This window comes from Mesoplodon mirus (assembly GCF_964341445.2).
Source record: "Mesoplodon mirus genome assembly, chromosome: 3".
Taxonomy (NCBI): domain Eukaryota; kingdom Metazoa; phylum Chordata; class Mammalia; order Artiodactyla; family Ziphiidae; genus Mesoplodon; species Mesoplodon mirus.
In genome coordinates this window covers 35916398-35939238 of record NC_138978.1, presented here as the reverse complement: position 1 = coordinate 35939238, position 22841 = coordinate 35916398, and the positions used below count along the sequence as shown (strand labels likewise).

The 22841-nt window shown below is 38.7% G+C and overlaps 1 protein-coding gene across 1 annotated transcript in view; it reads right to left on the bottom strand.

Moving 5' to 3' along the window:
* Window positions 1–3363: 3363 nt before the first annotated feature.
* ZMPSTE24 (zinc metallopeptidase STE24) overlaps window positions 3364–22841 on the bottom strand; it is a 56073-nt gene continuing 36595 nt past the window's right edge. The window contains exons 8-10 of the mRNA XM_082613068.1: window positions 9976–10080; window positions 7865–8008; window positions 3364–5088 (exon numbers count right to left, since the gene is read on the bottom strand). Coding sequence (XP_082469194.1) covers window positions 4864–5088; window positions 7865–8008; window positions 9976–10080 — 474 coding nt within the window. The 3' untranslated portion in view covers window positions 3364–4863. The remainder of the gene's footprint in view (window positions 5089–7864; window positions 8009–9975; window positions 10081–22841) is intronic.

Sequence of the window (22841 nt, the reverse complement as noted above, 5' to 3'; positions counted from 1 at the left end):
CTCCAGGTCTTCGTTCAAACATTACCTTCAGTGACATCTTTTATCAACTCCCCTCCTCCCCCCAGCCCACAAACACCTCAGGTCCTCCTTTTTCTCTAAGACATGCATCACCATTTGATATCTGTTTTGTGTATTCTGACTGTCTATTTCCCACACTAGAATGTAAACTCCACGAGGCGGGGACTTTCTATCGTTTACTTACTAACGTGTTCCCTAGCACCTGGAGCAGAGCTTGGTACAGCGCGTGGGCACAGTATTTGCTGACTGAATGACAGATGGAGAAATAAAGGCTCAGTCAAGTTCCTCACCCGAGGTCTTCCTAGTAAGTGGTGTGTTGCATTCTAGAGCCCTGCCCCGGATCTTGACCCTAAGTTATGCTTCCCTGTTTGTCAATCATCAGGCAGAGAGCCAGAGGGGAGCTCTGACCTGAAGGCACAGGTTATTTGTTAACTGAGATGCCAGCTTCATCCTGCTTGCTGGGTAAGAACAGTCCTGGTTTCACAGGTTTTTAGAACACATGGAGGTATCTTCCTATCTGTCTCTGGTCATATTGTTTGGGAAACCCTCCTCCCTGGAAACTATCCTGGATAATAAGAGAAGAGCCAGAGGTTTCCCTATCCATATGGTCTGAATAGGGCCATACCATCCCACTATGGATTATTCCTGCTTTTCCACCAAACTGTACACAGCCTGACACAAGAGTTACTTGCTCACATCATCATGATCTTGAATCAGGAGTTTCTGGAAAGAAGTTCTCTGTACTTTTCTTTGTATAGCATCTATGACAGAACTGAAGGCCCTCCAGGTAAGCTTTCTGCTAAGGTAAAGCTTTTCTGCAAATGACGATAGAAAATTCAAAACAGTCAAAGCTACAAAAAGTATATATGTATAAACGAATCCAAAAGATTGATGACAAAGACCAAGTGGAAGAACGAGTCCTCGGGGAGGGGAAATACCACATAAAGGATTAGGGGTGAGCGTGAGAATATACAGGTAAAGGGCAAGCTGGAACCACCACTGATTAACTAAAGTCGTTGACTTAATCCCAGCTCCTACCCTAAACAGAGGTAGGATTTACTAGTAGCTCTCAGACTTCAGCAAAACGCCAAGTCAGAGAAAGGCAGTATGTACACACAACAAGGACTCTGCCTTAGATTCCGAGATAAACCCTGCTGAGGTCATGCCATTTTATCTGAGGCCTTGATTACTTCATTCTGCCCCCTGCACATCCACCAAATATTAGGGTGCAGAGTGCCACCTCTTTCCCTCCTTGACTGGCCTCTTTACTCCTTCCCCAGATTGGTCAATACCTCAGGAACCTACCAGTATCCTCTGGCCATCCCTACGCCTCCCATAAACTGTAGGTGACCAGGTCAAAACAATCACATATTAAAAAGCTAGTTACTGGGACTTCCCTGGTGATCCAGTGGTTAAGACTCTGCGCTTCCACTGCAAGGGGCGCAGGTTCGATCCCTGGTCAGGGAACTAAGATCCTGCATGGCACGGGGTATGGCCCCCACCCCCAAAAAGCTAGTTACTGCTGCCACATGAAAGGAAGACTAAAGAGGCAGCTGGAGCAGACCAAACAGGCCCAAGACAATGAGAGGTTATGGGAATGGAGTAGGAATGGTTCTGAATGACACTTCTGAGAGAACATCAGCAAGAACCAGTGGCACTCTGGAGTGGAGCACTGAAGAAGACTCCGAGTGAGGTGCAGTGATGGTCCTGCTGCCACTCGGCACTCAGGCCGCTCCTTCACACTACTCTTCACGTAGTGGGTTGGCCAAAAGGTTCATTCTGTTTTTTCCGTAAGATGGCTCTAGTAGCCCTTAGTTGTCTTTAACTTCATTCAAAATAATTTTGTTAGATTGTACGTGACAGCTGTCATATCAGCGTGCATTTAAAAAAGACTTATCGGGCTTCCCTGGTGGTGCAGTGGTTGAGAGTCCGCCTGCCGATGCAGGGGATACGGGTTTGTGCCCCAGTCCGGGAAGATCCCACATGCCGCGGAGCGGCTGGGCCCCTGAGCCAAGGCCGCTGAGCCTGCGCGTCTGGAGCCTGTGCTCCGCAACGGGAGAGGCCACAACAATGAGAGGCCTGCGTACCGCAAAAAAAAGACTTATCAAAGTTGGTGAATTCTTATGTAGCCATTTTAATATTGAAGATGGAAGAAAAAAGCAACATTTTCAGCATATTATGCTTTATTATTTCAAGATAGGTAAAAACGCAACCGAAATGCAAAAAAAAAGATTTGTGCAGTGTATGGAGAAGGTGCCGTGACTGATCGAACGTGTCAAAAGTGGTTTGCGAGGTTTCGTGCTGGAGATTTCTCAGTGGACGATGCTCCACGGTCGGGTAGACCAGTTGAAGTTGACAGCGATCAAATCGAGACATTAATTGAGAACAATCAACGTTATACCACGCGGGAGATAGCTGGCATACTCAAAATATCCAAATCAAGCACTGAAAATCATTTGCACCAGCTTGGTTATGTGCATCGCTTTGATGTTTGGGCTCCATATAAGTTAAGCGAAATAAACTTTCTTGACCATATTTCCACATGCGATTCTCTACTTAAACGTAATGAAAAGTTCCATTTTTAAAACAAATTGTGACAGGCGATGAAAAGTGGATACTGTACGAGAATGTGGAATGGAAGAGTTCATGGGACAAGTGAAATGAACCACCACCAACCACACCAAAGGCCAGTCTTCAGCCAAAGAAGGTGATGTTGTGTATATGGTGGGATTGGAGAGGAGTCCTCTATTATGAGCTCCTTTCAGAAAGCCAAACAATTAATTCCAACAAGTACTGCTCCTAATTAGACCAACTGAAAGCAGCACTCGATGAGAAAAGTGTCCAGAATTAGTCAACAGAAAACGCATAATCTTCCATCAGGATAACACAAGGCCGCGTGTTTCCTTGATGACCAGGCAAAACTGTTATAGCTTGGATGGGAAGTTCTGATTCATCCACCATATTCACCAGACATTGCACCTTCAGATTTCCATTTATTTTGGTCTTTACAAAATTCTCTTAATGGAAAAAAGTTCAATTCCCTGGAAGACTGTAAAAGGCACCTGGAACAGTTCTTTGCTCAAAAAGGTAGAATGTTTTGGGAAGATGGAATTATGAAGTTGCCTGAAAAATGGCAGAAGGTAGTGGAACAAAAGGGCGAATACATTTTTCAATAAAAGGTTCTTGGTGAAAATGAAAAACGTGTCTTTTATTTTTACTTAAAAACCGAAGGCACTTTTTGGCCAACCCAGTACTAGCACTTGGTTCCTCTAGGGTAATAAATATATAACTACTAGGTAACAAATGACAGACAAATTTTGTCAAATTAAAGACAAAGAACATCAATATGCATTGACAATTTTTAATGTTTCACTTGTGCAGAGCTGAAATTTGTATTTAAAGGCACAGAAGGAAGGAAAGGCAGTTATCACAGCATGAATTCACAGATGAAAGATGCTGGATCAAATCATAGCACTGTTCCTCTTTAGCCTTAGGAAAATAAATAATGCGGTACTAAACTAGATGTTTATTTTTATTATATTTCCATGTAAAGACATCACCCAAATATCAGCTGAGCAAAAGACTTTCTGGCCAGATACCAAGCACGCACAGTTGATCCCACTTTGGAATAAATGCCCAAAAGGCACACATCACCAGTGGGTGGGAGCTCTAGGCACAAAGTTGGGTCTCATTCAGAAAGTGGACAGAGATTTGAATCAGTCAAACATGCAGCTTCAAAAACTGGAAATCTTTCATGACATTTGTTTTGAAAATAAAAATTGTCTGCATATCAAGAACTATAATTTTCTAAAATGGAATCAGGCCTGATTAAATAGCACTTATGACTTACTGATAAAAATTAGAAAAATAAAAACGGAAACTCTTCTGTCCTTGAAAGAGATAGAAAATTATATATTTTCCTGTAATATCATAAGAGAATCATCAGTCTTTCAATCTTACATCTCTTAAAATGTCATTTCTTCTTCTTTCCACATTCTCCCACTTTTAAAATAGAAAAGCCTGTTCAACATGGCAATTTCTGCTAAGTAAAAGGATGCACTATTTATTGAATACAACAGTATGAATGAGAAAAAGCTGAATGTTTAGAAAAATACTCGTGTACCCCTAATGGGATCATACCCACCAGGTGGAAAGAAAGAGAAAGACTTTCTTAAAAACAAAAACAAAACCCAGTGATTTAAAACATTCTGTACATAATTTCTAATTTCAAAGCATTATTAGAAACTCCTGATCAGTGTATAGCAAGAGGGGGAACAGAGAAATTTGATAGAACAGGAGAGAGCATATTTCTAACTACTTTCATTTACAAAACATCAGCCTTACCAATTATTATCTTTTTTCCTTATTTAAAACATTGATTGGCCAGCTTAAATCATAACAGCATGAAAGTAAAAATAAGTCTCAACTTAGGTATGAACACAGTGATTCAGGACCACTGTTTCTGCCTTACAGTGAGGATTCAGAGGTGGTGTTCCCTTTTAAACATATGCCCCCAAACGCCTTATATGCAGGTTCCATATAAGCATGTAAATAAAACAAGTTCTGTATTTTCTCAAGTAATTTTACAAGTGATGGTAAACTAGATTTTAAAGATAAAACTATGCCTTTAAAAACATTAAGCCTCAAAATTTCCTCCAGTGTTTTCTTTAAGAAATGGATTATTAAAATCATTTTTGAAATGAGATATTAAATGTATTTAAATCTTGGCTTTTCCATACTTAATAATTTTTCTTAAAAAAAAAAAGTTTAAAAACATCAAGAGCCAGAACATGCTGCCAGGACAGAAATAATCAGAAATGTCTTCAGTTGCAGACCCTGGGCAACTCAGTCTTGTTTTGAATTTTTCAAAGCCTGAAGTCTCTCTAGTAGTGGAGGATGAGAATAATGCCACATAGAAAACAACCAGTCAGAAACAGGGAAACCCAAGTTATCTTTGTTTAGTTTGATTAAAGCAGAATATAAGTCTTTAGCCTTCCCAAGTTTCTTGGCAAATGCATCAGCTTGAAATTCAAATCTGCGGCTTAGGACTGTTAGGCAAAAAGAAAGAACCTGAAAAAGTAAATAAAAGTGTTTTAACCACTGCTCCCCTCTTTGTTGTCACTAAAGGTTTCATAAGCCAAAACTGTAGAGGAAGTTTGGCTCAGGATAAGAGAAACAGCAGGCCAAAGGAAAGATCACTCATATTTAGGGGACCTACGGTGGGGGAATTATTAAAAATTGAGCCTTTTCCCCCCAAGCCAACAGACCAGGAACAGATATATATCCAAAGGAATGTCAGTCTTAACAAAGAAATACTAATATTTGAGAACCTGCCATGTGCTGGGCACTGAATTGATGCTTTACATATTCTCCAACAATCCTACAAGGTAATTACTCTTACTCCTGTTTTACGGATGAGGAAGGTGTATCTCAGAGAGGTGAGATAAGTTGCTTGTAGTCACACTGCTAGAAGATGGCAGTGCTGAAATTCTTGATGATTCCAAAGCCCATGGACACTACCTTCCACAGATACAGGTAAGATGTGGTGATTTATATTCAGACTCTTCTTTTTCTTTTTTAAAAAAATTCTTGCTCACTTATCCACCTTTAAATGATAACTGAGAACATTCTAATATATATATATGTGTGTGTACACGCACACACACACACATATATATATATATATATATACTATAGCCACTAATGACAATCTCAAAATAAAATTTTCTAAAGTGTTCTGAGTTATGGTAGCTTCATCAGAATAAATGTTCAGTCCCTGAAGGTGACAACTATGAAGAGGACAAATTTCATCCGAAAATATAAATTTTGAGGGAAAAGTAATTTATTTGCATATTGAAGTATTACAGGTTGAATGACATGATGTCTATTTCTTACCTTAAAATATGTCAGCAAAAAAAAAAAAAGTTTAAAAAGTCTCTCCTCTGTACCTCTTATTGCCACTAGCAGATGCAGAGTTTCAACATAAAGTCTGGGAGTTCCTGATACCTTCTTAGATATGTTCAAAGCTAATATCTGAATTCTACCTGAAATTTCTTTCCAAATCTTGAATGTACTTTTGGGACAGAATCATTAACTAGTATCTATCTATCTATCTATCTATCTATCTATCTAATCTATCTCCTGATTTCAAGTGTCCCAGGCTAACTGTTTCTTGAATCTCACTGTAAGACATAAATAGAAACATAAGCAGATACTAACCTATATCTACCTACTCTGCTGTAGGTTTCCAAGCTCTTCTTGATGGGGCAATTTCCCCATTTTCTGGGAAAATATGTCTTTCCTATAATGACCTCTTAAATGCTGACATTAAACATAAGATTTTCTGTTTAAATATTTAGTCTTTTTGAAATGAATCTCCTGGGCTCACCAAGGTTTTTAAAACAGTTGCTAATATCTCACATTTCAAATTACTCTAATACCCCACATTTACTTAGACATTTTTTGAAGTGAACTCAACTACTCAATATAAGGAGACAAAGACAAAAACTGAGAGGCCAAATTAGATGCCCAAAGGAGAACCACTAACGTTACTGGTGCCTTACTTATAAGAGGACACTTATACTCAGTCAGAATCTAGTAACTTTTACTTAATGAGTTTGATTATCTGATTTCCCAGTCTATGATTGGTTGAAGAAGAAAATTATAAACAGATAATGACCATAACAGAAAGTTACACTGATATTAGAAAGGATTATCAGCCTGACAGTGAGCGAAGAGATAAGAAAATTAGTTAAACAAATAAACAAACAAACAAACAGCATAACTGCTTAAAGAGCAAAGCAGTCTGGGGCATTTCATACACATAGCTCAGTGTCCTTAAGGCATTCCTGAATTGTGACTGAAGACAGAAATGACAATTGCCACTATAAGGTGTTCTATAACCTCTTTAAGAAGTAACAGTCTGTATACAGCATTTTATAAATATTCTCAGCAAAAGGTACAATAAAAAATTAAAACATTTAGAGTTTAAAGATAATAAATCTCAGTTCTCTGGAAAATGAATGTAGATTCTGTGGACAACGCTATACAAACATGATCTATTCCTCTCCATTTTTCTTTGCTGGTGCCTTACACCCCAGCCCATCCCCACCTTTTTTAGAGAAAGTTAAAACCTTAACTCTACAACCTGTCCCAAGAAAGAATTCTTCTGAATGGAGACATCTCAAGATCTCCGATACTACTTCTTGGCTTAAAGTGGAAGTCTAATCAATTAGTATCAGGACATGTTGCCATCACTAGATTTATTCATATACAGTCTCATTAATCTATGTCTTATCACATATACGGAGTCCCCCTACTGAGTGGTTCTTAAACTACACTCATCATAAAACACCCAATTCTGATTCAGAGGGTCTGGGGTGGGATGCTAAGGCTATTATGAATCAGGTGGTCAGGGAATACAATCAGAGGAACACTGTCATACAGCCTCCCTTATCCAGTCATACTTACACTCAATTATTATTTGCTTTGTCCCCTCACACACAGAAGGTTTTCACCCAAGCACTGGTGAATATGTGGTCTAGGACATAGCATTCCAATAGTTAATCTCCATCTACCAAGTCTCTAGGTACCTGTTATATCAAGGTTTTCACCACTAAAGTCTAATTCTCCACTTTTTTTCCCCCTAACAGTATGCAAGCACTTATTACCTGGGACTGGGTTTTTCTGCTATTTTCTTATACTAGCTAGTAAATCAAGGGACTAAAACTTTGTTTCATCTGCTTGTTAAAACTATAGTTTTGTTTTGTTTTTTCACCACCCTAAAGGTTCTATATTTGAAACAGACAAGGGCATATGTGAGATAATTTTAAAGAATATACATTACCTCATTATAAGGTGAAAAAATAAACTGGAAGATGATCAATAGTCCAATTAGAGTGGGTTGGCTGTCATAAAAACCAAATGCAACAAAAAGCTCCTTTCGACCAATTAATACAGCAAACAAGAAAAAACACAGGAAAGAATTCATCTAGAAAGAAAGATACAAAATTTCTAAGTTATTTCTAAGCTGATTTCACTGTGGGATCAGTAGAACAAGACATCATGATGTGATTTTAAGAATGATGTTAGTGTAATCACAGAAAAAGTTATTTAGGTAGTTTTATAGTTTTACTTTTATTCTAGAAGGAGAGAGGGCCTGAGTTGAGGATATATATACTAATTCATTGTTAGTGGATAAATAATGGTTTAGATGGATGATTAGGGCCTTGGAGCAAACTAGTGGATGGCTAACAAGAAGATCTGGAAAGAGGTATGTGGTAAAACTTCCAAAATTAGCCCAGAGTATGATAATACTTAGGTCTAACGTGAATGTTCACCAAAAGCGTTCCACAGTAGAGGAGGCCCTCTCAATGATCAGGTGGAGAAGACACCTGCTCTGTGGATGTTAGCCAGATTCTTTCCTTAGCCACTCTAGGACTTGGTCAAGGGCTCATGAACAGAGTGGCCATGGTGATAGGGATGGAGTCAATGCATTAATCAACAACACAGACATCCTCCCACTGGCTCTTGCTGAGTGTCCAATTTTTCAGAAGAGGCAATCAACCCTAGCCCTGATGAGGTACCTCAGGGACCAGCCCACCACCCTCATGGTAGGCTGATTCTATTGGACCCCTTCCTTCATGAAAGCAGCAGTGATTTTCCTTATTAAACTGAATAACTTACATTAAACTTGGATTTGGACTTATTTAATGTCTTACTCACTGCCATGTATCCGTACAACATAGCTTCCAGCCAAGGAATTCATTTTTATACCTATAGATGTAAGGCAACAGGAAGACAAATCTTCCCATATAATCCATCACCCAGAACCAGCTGGCCTTTTAGAAAGGTACAAAGACCCATTTAAGTCTCAGTTGAGGCCATATATGCTCAGAACCAGTCAACAAAACACAGTGCTACTTCACTTAGAGCCTTAAAACTGTGGTCACTCTGTTGGTTTAGTGGTATTAATACCCAGAAGAGGAGTATTACAGAAATTATTATCTTCTTTATATTTACTACCTTTTCCAATTTTTTTTCTATGGGTATATAATGACTTTTTTTTAAAGAGAAAAAATGTTCTTTAAAAAGTATTTTAGGGGCCTCCCTGGTGGCGCAGTGGTTGAGAGTCCGCCTGCCGATGCAGGGGATACGGGTTCGTGCCCCGGTCTGGGAGGATCCCATATGCCGCGGAGCGGCTGGGCCCGTGAGCCATGGCCGCTGGGCCTGCGCATCCGGAGCCTGTGCTCCGCAACGGGGGAGGCCACAACAGTGAGAGGCCCGCATACCGCAAAAAGAAAAAAAAAAAAAAAAAAGTATTTTAGGGCTTCCCTGGTGGCGCCGTGGTTGAGAGTCCGCCTGCCGATGCAGGGGATGCGGGTTCGTGCCCCAGTCCGGGAGGATCCCGCATGCCGCGGAGCAGCTAGGCCCGTGAGCCATGGCCGCTGAGCCTGCGTGTCGGAGCCTGTGCTCCGCGGTGGGAGGGGCCCCAGCGGTGAGAGGCCCGCGTACCGCAAAAATAAATAAATAAAATAAAATAAAATAAAATAAATATTTTAATACCCAAGTTATCTGGGCTCACTCCTTTTGATCTTCACAGCTCCTTACCTGAGCGACTCAGGAGGTGGTGATGATGACAATGATGATAACAACAGTAAATACTTATATAGTACTTACCATATTCCAGGTACTACTCCAAACTCTTTACATGTATTAACTCATTTAATTCTTACATCAGTCCTATGAGATATCATCACTCAATAATGGAATGGAGGCAGAGAGAGGCTCAGGAACTTGCCTGAGATTACACAGGTAGTAAGTCAGGGAGCCGTGATGTGAAGCCTGGCTACAGAGTCTGTCTTAACCTCTCTACTATATGAACTCTCATGCCTGCTATATTTATGCCTGCTATATGGCTATCCTGCCATAAAAAGAGAATTGTCACTCCAAACTTACCTGGCTAATAATGATATTTTTGACTGTGTGTCCCAGCTTCCAGTGCCCCAGTTCATGGCCTAGCACAGCAAGCACTTCCTCATTTTTACATCCTTGTTTCTTATTCTGAATCGAAGAACAAATTGAAAATAAATTATCAACAAACTTCAAAAAGTTTATACCTTTTAACCCAGAAAGAGCCCTTCTTAGATTCTAACTTAAGAAAACAATCGGACTTTTGTGCAGAACTGTTCATTCACTTAACAAAACATTCCCTGAACCACTCCACATTAAACACCGGGTTAAGCTTGAACACAGAATCATGAACAAGACAGACATATTCTGACTTCATGAGTCTACTTTAGATTAGAAAAAATATAAACTTTTATCAATAGGACAATAGTTAAATAAATCATGACATGGTCATGTGACAGCCATATTATAAACCCATTAGAAATTTTGCTTTCAAAGATTATGTTGCAACATGGGAAACTGCTCATGATAGTGCCAAATAACATTTATGTTATACATCCACTAGATGTATATCCACTAGATGTTTTCAAAGATTATGTTCTGACATGGGAAAATGGTTCATTAGGTGAAGAAAGCAGGAAACAAAACTAAAAATATATAGTATGATTCCAATTATGAAAAAATGCAAATGTGTATGTAAAAATACACAAATATAGAAAACAGACTGAAAGTATATCAAAATGTCAACAATAGTTTTTCTGTATGGTAGAATTACAGTGATGTTTATTTCATATCTTTCCTATTTTCCAAATTATCTGCTAATAAGCACATTTCACTTATGACCTCCAAAAACACCAGGAAATGCTATTTAAAAAACTGAAACTTCCAAGCTAAGATGGCAGAGGGAACATTCACAGCTAATTTTATTCCCTCTAAAAACTCCAGTAAAACTACAATCAAGAGTTGTTTTTTTTTAAGATATAAACCCACAAGGATAGGGAAAACAGGTGACGTGGAAATAGCAACAACATTTTGGAAGCAGGAAAGCAGACAGACAAATGATAATGGACTACGCAGGCCAAAGAAAGTTACATCATAAGCTAGCAGTGGAGAAAAGAGAACCAGCCTGATTTACACTGGCTGAGAACACTGATTAACACTGAGAGTCTTTAAAGGGCTCGAGAACTAACAGTACCAGGTAATTCTGGAACTGGGGAACAGGAGGTGGTGGCTGAAATAAGAACTGAGAGCTGTTTGAGAAATGGTTAAAGCTCCAGATTCCTTCTCCAACTCCACACCAAAAGGCAAGTGCTCCTCCTCGTTCTGGCAAAAGCCTGAAAGCTCATTCTCCCTGGATAGGGCAAAAGAATAGGACACTTCAACTGGGAGTTCGACATAGTTGAGGGCCTGGGTACACTAGCAACAGACCATGTATTTGCTTACCTAATTGTATGGTACATGAGAACTCCCTCTCCCAAGCTAGTCCTCTCCCCATACCTGGCTCCCAGATAACTACCCACCAGGCAAAAGATTAGAAGAGTACTCCCTGGGAACTGACCATTCTACCAGGAAAGACCTGAAGATACTAACAGTAGGTATTCCTCAACTACAAGCACACCCAAGCCAAGCTACAGTGAAGCTCAAAGTTGATAAGCCTTATCTATAGGCTCAGAGATTCCAATCAGGTTTTCAGTCCCATTCCTTTACTAAGGAGTACACGAACAAGGATTATCAGGTATACAAGGTAAGTAAGCTGTTAAGATGGAAGACCAGATACAGAAAAAATGCAGTATGGAAGAAACAGAAATTATAGAAGGAGAAAATTCAGAGATAAGATATTATATTCATGGAAAAACAGAGGATACTGTAAAAATGGGAAATTCAGAGAAAAATAAATCTTGGAAATTAAAGCTTAATAGAATGATTGGAAGGACTTCCTTGGTGGCACAGTGGTTAAGAATCCACCTGCCAATGCAGGGGACATGGGTTTGATCCCTGGTCTGGGAAGATCCCACATGCTGTGGAGCAACTAAGCCTGTGTGCCACAACTAATGAGCCTGCACTCTAGAGCCTGCGAGCCACAACTACTGAAGCCCACGCGCCTAGAGCCTGTGCTCCGCAACAAGAGAAGACACCACAATGAGAAGCCCACACACAGCAATGAAGACCCAATGCAGCCAAAAATAAATAAATAAATTTATTTTTTTAAAAAAAGGTTGGGAGATGATGGAATCTCCCAGAAAATAGAAGAAATAAAGAAATGGAAAAGCAGGGGAGAAAAGCTAAGAAAGTTCAATATAAGGAAGCCAACATTCAAATAATAGGAACTCTGAAAAGAGAGACTAAAAAAATGGAGAGGAGAAAATCATCAACAAAACAATTCCAGAAAGTTTCCTAGTACCAAAGAACCTCAGCTTCCAAATTAAAAGGGCCCAATGCATACCCAGCACAATGGGTAAAAACAGACCCACTATGTTATACATTTGAAACTAACATAATATTGCAAATCAACTATACTTCAATTTTTAAAAAAGGTTCACACCAAGGCATGTGAAATTTCAGAACACAGAGAAAGGATCCAACAATTTTCTAGAAGCGTAAAAATTAAGGTAACATACTAAGGATAAGTAAACTGAATGGTTTCAGACACCTCACCAGCAATGTTGAAATCAAGAAGATGATGGAGAGAGTTCCCTGGTGGCCTAGTGGTGAGGATTCTGGGCTTTCACTGTTGCAGCCCAAGTTCTATCCCTGGTAGGGGAACTGAGATTCCACAAGCTGTGTGGCGCAGTCAAAATATTAATTAATTAATTTTTAAAAATAAAAATAAAGCAATTTAAAAAAAAGATGATGGAACAATGCCTTCACGATCTTGAAGAAAAAGTATTTCCAATCTAGAAATGTAAACCCTAGTCAAAGTGACAGAAAAGAATGTGACAGAAAAGTGAAGGCATTTTGATGCAAGGACTCAAAAATTTTACTATGCAGTCTTTCTCAGGAAGGCACTGGATTGAGGATGTTCTTTACCAAAATGAAGGGGTAAATTAAGGAACAAAAAGTCATGGAATACAGAACACAGGAGACCCAATGTAGGAGAGAAGTGAAGGAAATCTCTAATGGTAAAGGGCAACCCCAGAATGACATCTATACACCAGCTAGAGAGGGTAACCCACCCAGATTTGAACAGTGTGACTCGAAAGAAAATCTGTTGAGGGCTGCCATGATCACACTCTCAGTCACCATACCATCTTTTTAACCTGAAGAAACTAGTAGAAGATGTACACTATCAAGAGAACACAGCAAATCAACATGGAATCAAGGATGAGCACAAGGGAAGTCCAGTATGAGAGCTGAAGAGCAGGGCTTCAGGGAAACCACCCCAAAGAAAGAAAATAGAGACCTCTCTTGGGGTGTGGCAGGGATGAGGGGGACTAAAACTAATAAGGTTAATGATGCAATTAAACTTGTAGGAAATTATACTGAAAGACAGCAGAAGTTGTGAGAAGAATTAGCAAAAAGATAAAAGGATAACTAAGCACACTTTAAAAAAAAAGCAATTATTAAGCAAGAGTGAAAAAAGGTAAGGCATGCTCAGCAGTGAATAGGTACAACACTGTTTTACAATAATGTTTACAAAAATGTTTTGATACTGATTAAACCAAGAACTGTAACAGGACTATATTGGAAGAACTGAGGGAAGGGAGGAGCAGAGCGGATGTTAGGACAAGAGCTAAATCCTCATCTACCGTACGTGAAAGTCAAGAGGTCTAGTGTCAGCGACTTTGCTGGCGGCCCAGTGGTTAAGACTCTGCGCTTCCACTGCAGGGGGTGCAGGGTGGATCCCTGGCTGGGGAAACTAAGATGTCACATGCCGTGCGGTGCAGGAAAAAAAAAAAAAAAAAAAGAGATAGGGTCAATAAATAATAGTACACATACAATATAGAAAAATGATATGTGTAAATGTCAGAAGAAGCTAAAAGAGTTGCAGTCTGTGGGGAAAGGGCCCTGGCAGGACGTGAGCAGCACAGAGAAGCGAGAAACATGAAACTGCTATATTTTATTATATACTTTTTTTGTACTCTGAATTCTAAACAATATGTTTGTGTTACTTTAATAAAGTAAAATTTAATGTTAAAATTTATTGGAGCCCTGCTTCCCTAACTTTATGATAGCCTCTCAAACCAACATTACAAATATATATGTAAATACACACATACACACACACACATATACACACACACACACACACATATACACACACATGCATACATATTTTTTTTTCCTTCAACACATATGAAGAATAGGCCAGGAAAGATTTAAAAAGTAACAACAAAGTGGCTAACATTTATTAAACAGTGACTATGTACCAGGTCCTCTGTGCTAAATACTGTATTATAATTCATTTATACATCATAATCACCATATTAGATAAGTACACTTATTACTGCCCTTTAAAGATGAGAAAATCTAGACAACTGATGGGAACATACTGTATAGCACAGGGAACTCTACCTAATGCACTGTGGTAACCTAAATGGGAGGGACGTCCAAAAGGGAGGGGATATCTGTACGTGTATGGCTGATTCATTTTCTTGTGCAGTGGCGGCTAACACAACATTGTAAAGCAATTAATTAATAAAAATTAATTTAAAAAATAAATAAAGATGAGAAAATCTAGGTACAGAGAAATTAACTAATTTTCCTATGGCCACACAGCCAATAAGTAGAAAACCTGGGATGCGAAGCCAAGTAGTCTGATGCCAGAGACCAGTGCTTTCAACTTTCACACAGCTATAGATATAAAAGTAAATTATTCAACATTTATCAAATAAACAATTTTTTAGTTAACAGATATGTAATCATTTGCATATTATTATAGTACTGGTTTTAAAATAACTAAACATAGGGAATTCCCTGGTGGTCCAGTGGTTAGGACTCCATGCTTCCACTGCAGGGGGCACAGGTTCGATCCCTGGTCTGGGAACTAAGATCCTGCATGCCTCATAAAAATAAATAAATTAAATAAAATAACTAAACCTAAATGGTAGGTGGTCATATGAATGATAAAATATAATGTTTACAAAGCCAAATAAAATTCTCACTGTTTATAAACTTTCCAGATTCAATTTAAATAGTGCCAGGACACAATGAACAATTTAATCTTATACACACACTCTCACATGTGCATACCCACATTCACTCACCAATACACACATACTATGAAAAAATCTTAAAATGCTTAATAAGGTAAAACAAATATCTTTTAAACATACAGTTTAGTTTATTTTAAAGTAAGAAAAAGCCAAAGGTGAGGAGTTGAAATTAACATCCCTTGCATGATCCCATGAAGGGGTATACTCTGAGTCAAAGAGTGAGCCAGAAAAAAAAAAAAAAATGCCGGCAAAGTAGTCCAACTCTGTCAAGCTCATCTAAAGTGGAAAAAAAAAGAAAAGTCTCCATTAAAATTCAAAAACATTATCTGCATGGTCCAGAAAACCCCAAGATGAGATATTAAAGTGCTTCTGGCTTGGTAGCACTGGAGCCAACTGATAGAAGCAAATACAAATCCTCTATTGAGGAATGTACCCTAAATCCAGATGCTTCAAGATTCCTGAAGATTAAGATCATTGACATATTATGAACTCACAATAAAAATTACCAAATACTTCAGAAAACAAGCCACAATGAGTAAGAGTTAGCTGAAACAATATGGAGCTAGCTGCATTAGCTCCTTAAGACTTCAGATACTGGAATTATCAGATACAGAATAAAAAGAAGCATGTTTATTACAAACAAGGGAACTAAAAACATGAGGAAGGAATAAGAGACTACAAGAAATGACTGATTTGAAAAAGAACCAATTAGAACTTTAAAACACAATGGACTGGTTAAAGAACAGATTAAATATAGCTAAAGAAAGAATCCATGAACTGGAGTGTAGAGCTGAAAAGTTACAGAATGCAGCTCCAAGAGACAAATATAGAAGAGTGGTTAGCACCCATGGGAGACGGAATGAGATGGTATAATATTCATCTAATTGGAATTCCAGAAAGATAGACTAGGGAGAACGGGAAAGAAGGAATACTTTAGATAATGGCAAGGAATTTTTAAAACTTCAGGAAAGAGTCCTTAGATTTAGGAACCACAGTATATCCCAAACAGGACTGGGATAAAGAAGTCCATACTTTCACAACACGAAAATCAAAGAGAAATCTTAAGAATAACCGGAAACAACTTTAAAAAAAAATACAATAGGCTCAGAGAAGACTTTTTTTATTTTTGGCCATGCTGCAGGCAGGATCTTAGTTCCCCGACCAGGGATCGAACCCATGGCCCCCTGCAGGGGAAGCACGGAGTCCTAAGCACTGGACCGCCAGGGAATTCTCACAGAGCAGACTTTTTCAACAGGAACAAAGGAAATCAGAACAGAATAGAAAAAAATAAATAAACAAATATTAGGATGCTAGGATAAATAGCTGTCAATCTTGAGCTGATATCTAGAATGAGAGTGATATAAAAACAAAAACAGGGACGACTCCCCTGGTGGCACAGTGGTTAAGAATCCGCCTGCCAATGCAGGGGACATGGGTTCAAGCCCTGGTCGGGGAAGATCCCACATGCCGCGGAGCAACTAAGCCAGTGCATCACAACTACTGAGCCTGCGCTCTAGGATCTGAGAGCCACAACTACTGAGCCCGAGTGCCACAAGTACTGAAGCCCGCGCACCTAGAGCCTGTGCTCCACAACAAGAGAAGCCACTGCAATGAGAAGGCCGCACACCACAACGAGGAGTAGCCCCCGCTCGCCGCAGCTAGAGAAAGCTCGCGTGCAGCAACGAAGACCTAACGCAGCTGATAAGTAAGTAAGTAAATAAATAAAACAAAAACAACTTTCCAAAGAAATTTCTAAAGCGTATGCTCTGGAAGAAGCAAAGTAATTTCTAAAAGGAAGGTGTGAGATGAATACAGAATGGTAAGCAAAGACACAGGTAAGCACATAGGTAAACTTAAATAATGACTGTATAAAATAATAATAATGCTAATTTTAGGGGTAAAAAATAAACAAGATAAAACTAAAATATAATATGAAGGGGGTATAATTAGATCAAAGTGTTTATTTAAGGTTCCTGGATTGTTCAGGAAGCAGTGAAGATACTGTATATTTTAAGATTTTAGGTTATAGGGGCATGATTTATTTTTAACAGCAACCATTAAAAGAATAGTCATATATGAACCTTCAAATCTTAATGACAACCCAAATATCATTTTTTAAAAACCTTCAATAAGTTCTAAAAATAAAGCAAGGTGAGGATGTGTGTGTATATGTTTGGGGTGGAGGTGGGGGGGATATGAAAAGGATAGAGGGGAAAAAAGGCATAAAATAATATGGTAAAAATAATTCCAAATATATCAGTAATCACAATATACATAAATAAATAAAGCTTGTCAAAAAAAAAGATAGTGAGTGTTAGATTGGATTTAAAAGCAACCAAAACAACAAAGTCTATCTATGTATGAGACATCTAAAATATAAAAACAGTAAGGTTAAAAGTAAAAGGATGAATGTGATATGGTGATGGCTGCACATTATATACTAAAAACCACTGAACTGTACACTTAACCAAAACATTAAACAGAAGCAATATTGTAACAAATTCAATAAAGACTTTTTAAAAATGGTCCACATCAGGGACTTCCCTGGTAGTGCAGTGGATAAGACTCCATGCTCCCAATGCAGCGGGCCCAGGTTCAATCCTTGGTCAGGGAACTAGATGCCACACGCATGCCACAACTAAGAGTTTGCATGCCGCAACTAAAAAGTCCGCACGATGCAATTAAGACCTGGTGCAGCCAAAATAAAAAAATTAAAAAGTAAATATTTTTCGGGACTTCCCTGGTGGCTCAGTGGTTAAGAATCCGCCTGTCAATGCAGGGACATGGGTTCGAGCCCTGGTCCGGGAAGATCCCACATGCCGCAGAGCAACTAAACCCCTGCGCCACAACTACTGAGCCTGTGCCCTAGAGCCCGCAAGCCACAACTACTGAAGCCCGCGCACCTAGAGCCGGTGCTCCCAATGAGAGAAGCCACCTCAATGAGAAGCCCGCACACTGCAACGAAGAGTAGCCACTGCTGACTACAACTAGAGAAAGCCCGCGCGCAGCAACTAAGACCCAATGCAGCCAAAAATCAATTAATTAATTAATTTAAAAAATAAAGTGTGTTGTTATTTAAAAATAAATATTTAAAAAATATTCTTAAATAAAATAAAAAATATTCTTGTTTTAAAAAAATAAACAAAATAATAAAAAAGCTTCATCTATGGGACACATATCTATCCCGCAACAATTACACAATATATACCCTAGAAAGTGAAGGCTAACAGTTTTGAAATAAACTCCAGCTACTTAAAAGAGTGAAGTACAAAAAAATATAGACAAAAAGGGAATTTATTTTGTTTTATACACCTTAGAAAAATACAACCTAATGGAAACACAGGCAGCAAGATACTGGAATCTAGATATTCTACCACTTTTCCACTCCTTCACCAATTCCTCATTTTTAAGGAAAATGATCACTTAAAAATGAGGCTGGGTAGAGGGATAGATTAAAATGACTGGCAAGATAGCATTTACATTTATTATCTCTTTTCCTTTTAAACATCAGTATTTAGGTCAGAATACATTTGGTAGAGAAAGTAAAGAATGAGATAACTAGCCTAGTTTCTTAAATGGCTAAGAGACACGTGTACCTGTACCTTCAGGGAATGGCCATCAAGAGGGAATAACGAACAAAGCACCAATTAATAGACATGTATTCTAAGGGGGAAATAAAGAGGTGCAACTGAAGATTTATATACAAAAATATTCATTGCAAGAATATTTTTAACAGCAAAAAACTGGAAACAACCCATACACCCAATAAGAGGAGAATTATTTTATTTTATTAATTAACTGATTTATTTATTTATTCATTTATTTATTTATTTTTGGCTGCTTTGGGTCTTCGTTGCAGTGTGTTGGCTTCTCATTGCAGTGGTTTCTCTTTTTGAGGAGCACAGGCTCTAGGTGCGCAGGCTTCAGTACTTGTGGTACGTGGGCTCTAGAGCACAGGCTCGGTAGTTGTGGCTCATGGGCTTAATTGCTCCACGGCATGTGGGATCTTCCCATGGGACCTTCCCGGACCAGGGCTCAAACCCGTGTCCCCTGCATTGGTAGGCGGATTCTAACCACTGAGCCATCAGGGAAGTCCCGAGGAGAATGGTTTTAAAAAATGATGATTTAGGGCTTCCCTGGTGGCGCAGTGGTTGGGAGTCTGCCTGCCGATGCGGGGGGCCGCGGGTTCGTGCCCCGATCTGGGAGGATCCCGCGTGCAGCGGAGCGACTGGGCCCGTGGGCCGTGGCCGCTGGGCCTGCGCGTCCGGAGCCTCTGCTCCGCGGCGGGAGAGGCTGCGGCGGTGGGAGGCCCGCGTACCGCAAAAAAAAAAAAAAAAAAAAAAAGATGATTTAAAATAAATATATATAGTATACTATATATATTTATAGTATACTATATATATAAAGTATATATATATAGTATACTATATATATAGTAAGATGTTTATGGTTAGTTGGATTATTCATGTTTTCTAATTTGTCTATTAGTTTAATAAGCAAAATAGGCTGCTTTGTTTAATGATAACAGTTCCCACTCATTAAATGGTCTATGTACTAGACGCTGTATTATTAGATATTTTACATATAGTTTGTTAATCTCCACTACTACAAGGCAGCTATCATTATCCTCATTTTATATAAAGTAACACAGTCTTTAGGTTTCTATTTTCACTAGTTACCTGCTTCCCAGTATGGACTATGAATTAATTCTTTTATAAAACAAGCAGGTCTCTATTAGATAACATAGGCTCTTGTCTCTTGGTTTAGTGTCTGGGTTTAGGAAGCTATTCAGAACTGCATGGAGTCACATTCAAAGATATGGAATGAAAAGAGCTTAAATAAGGGTCACTTTCTGCAGAAAGGAGACTTGTTTATTGGTGGTAGATTCTTAGACAAAACTGGATTTTCTTTTCTTCCCATGCAAATTTCACATACAAGAACAAAAATAAGTACCACATATCTTTCACTTTTCTATAGCACTTTCCTTTTCATAAAATTCATATGCTGATTCATTTGATCCTCACAACACCAAGCTGCACAAGATGGGAAGTAATATCTTCATTTTAGAGATAAAGGACACTGAGAAGTTAAAATGTCTTAAGATCATCTTGCTAATAAGTAGTGGGTAAAAGCCAAACCCACATCTCTGGATCTTGTCCTCTATTATACTTATCAACTGGGAATACTTTCACATGACCCTAGCACTTGCTGGGGAAATACTTGTTTTCTTCTATAAAAGTACAGCTTTTATATATTAAAATTTTTCCTTTTACTTAAACTGCTTTTGAGACAGGTTGTTCCAGTGATCGAATTTGTCTTCTGAAGGATAAAACTGCAGACAGTAAGTTTCCTACACATCTTTTAAAATGTGAATAGCCAGTATGGAGATATTCATCAAAATGTTAATAGTAGTTATCTCTAAGAGGAGGGATTTCAGGTAACTTTAGTTTTCTTCTGTTCAAAATGAAACACTTCATCCTTTCTACATGATCCAGACTTAAAACCATTTTTGCATCCTCCACTGTGTTGTACATAGTAGGCGTTCAGTAGCAGGTGCTGAATAAACCACTATTTCCTAAACTTCTGCCACACCTATGTATTCTCTGTGTGATTATTTAATATCTTTTAAAAAATCAATTCACTTTTTAAAACTTAACCTTACCCTAAATGACAATTTTCATGAAATCATGATAAGCTAGTTTTAGCTTTTTCCTAATATACATTAATACACATATAGCCATTCAAATTTCAAATATTGATATACTACCTAAAATCACCTCACCTGTGGTACATGCACTGGCGTTCTGCGTCAATTTTTGACTTTCTCCTTTACTCCCCATAATAGCAATCACCCAAGTACTTTAAATCCATCTTTTATTATGACTCCACACTTATTCTCACCTCTCACTCTAGTGTAGGCCCTTATTTCATGCTTATCTTGGTTATCTTGATGCAATAGGCCCCTAGAAGTCCCCCTTGCCTCTAATCTTTGCTCTATCATATATGTTGCCACCAAATTTTAAACTTCCTAAAACAAGCTTTGGCCTCTACCCAAATCAATCTAAACTTTCCAGGCCACTGAAAATGACCACTCAATGTCTTCAGGAAGAAGTACTTTACAAACTGGTCCTGGCCTATCTTTCTATCCCCTTCTACAAGAATCCATTTATTCATTAGTCTCAGAATAGCCATTGTATAGTTGTCTTTATAGCTTTATTCATTCCATATCTTCAACCTGAAAAGCTCCATCCCCAAGTCAAAATTTTGCCTAGTTCAAATATCCTCTTTTAAGAAACCTGTCTGACCATTAGCATCTGCATTAATTTCTTAATTTCTAAAAGCCACACTATTTCAGCCACTCATTTACCACCCTCTGCCTTAAACTATGGGCTATTTGTATACATATCTACTCTCCTCTACTACAGGTTCTCTAGGGTAGGACTATGTAACTTATACATAGATGCTAAAATATTTGCAGCTACTCTTCAAGAAGCCAACAAAATAACTCAAACTCCATTCAACATGGTTCAAAAGACTAATCTTTTCTAAGATTTAAGCCAAAGAATACTGTTCTCACAGATACTAAAGGTCAGTTATTTCATTACTGAAATCAGCAGACCACTATCTAACACCCAGGTTTGGCTATAAAGTAATCCACCCTGTATGTGGATACCTCTTCAGCAGGTTGACTTGCTGAACTTGCATGATTCCCCACTGTTGTCACCTGGTTACTCTTTTTAGACTTCAGTTTTCCTGTCTATAAGATGACCTTAAGAGCTCTTCCTAGCTTAAAATCCTATGACTCTTGGTCAGACCAAAATGACTTTTATTCCAATATCCGGACAGGATAAACCCACTTGTTTCCCTTTTTTTTTTTTTTTGGCCCCACCACACGGCATGTGGGGTCTTAGCTCCCCAACCAGGGATCGAACCCGTGCCCCCGGCATTTGGAGCACAGAGTCTTAACAACTGGACCGCCAGGGAAATCTGATAAACCCACTTAAAAATAAATATATTCAAAGGAGTTAACCTTCACCCAATGCTGTTTAACCCCTTCACAGAATTTTGTTCCATCTACATATTTATAACAGGCTAGGCACTCTATTAGACCATCTCTTTAGAGGCAAAACAGATGCTTAGTGATAATAGTTATTTTCTGGTACTTAAAGTACATAGAGTACAAGGTTATTCCCATATATTATTTCATTTAATCTTAACAACCCTAAAAGGTAGGCATCTTTATCCCAGTGTTTTTCAACTAGGAGTGATCTTGCCCCCTCCTTCCAGCACCCCCCAACCCCGGGGACATCTGGCAATGTCTAGTGACATTTTTCATTGTCACAGTTGTTGGGAAAGGAGGGATTGATACTGGCACCTAAAGAGAGAGGCCAGAGATGCTGCTAAACATCTTATGATGTACAAGATAGCCTCCCATGATGAAAAATTGTCTGGTCCAAGATGTCAATAGTGCCAAGATGAGAAACCCTGATGGCATTGTCTTTCAGTTAAGAAATCAAAGATTTAGAGAGCTTAAGTTACTTGCCCAGAGTTACACAGATCTCAAATCATCTCTGAATGACACCAAAGCCAATGGCACATTCTGTCACACACACAACTACTGGAGACTGTTTCTGATGAAATATGTACTGTTTTCTTATCAGTGTTTCCCCTCCCCATTTAGTCTTGGTATACTTTAGATTTTGCTAATCAGCATTAGCTGACCTCATCCAGGAGAAGATTCAGAAAAAGCTTTCTCAGACT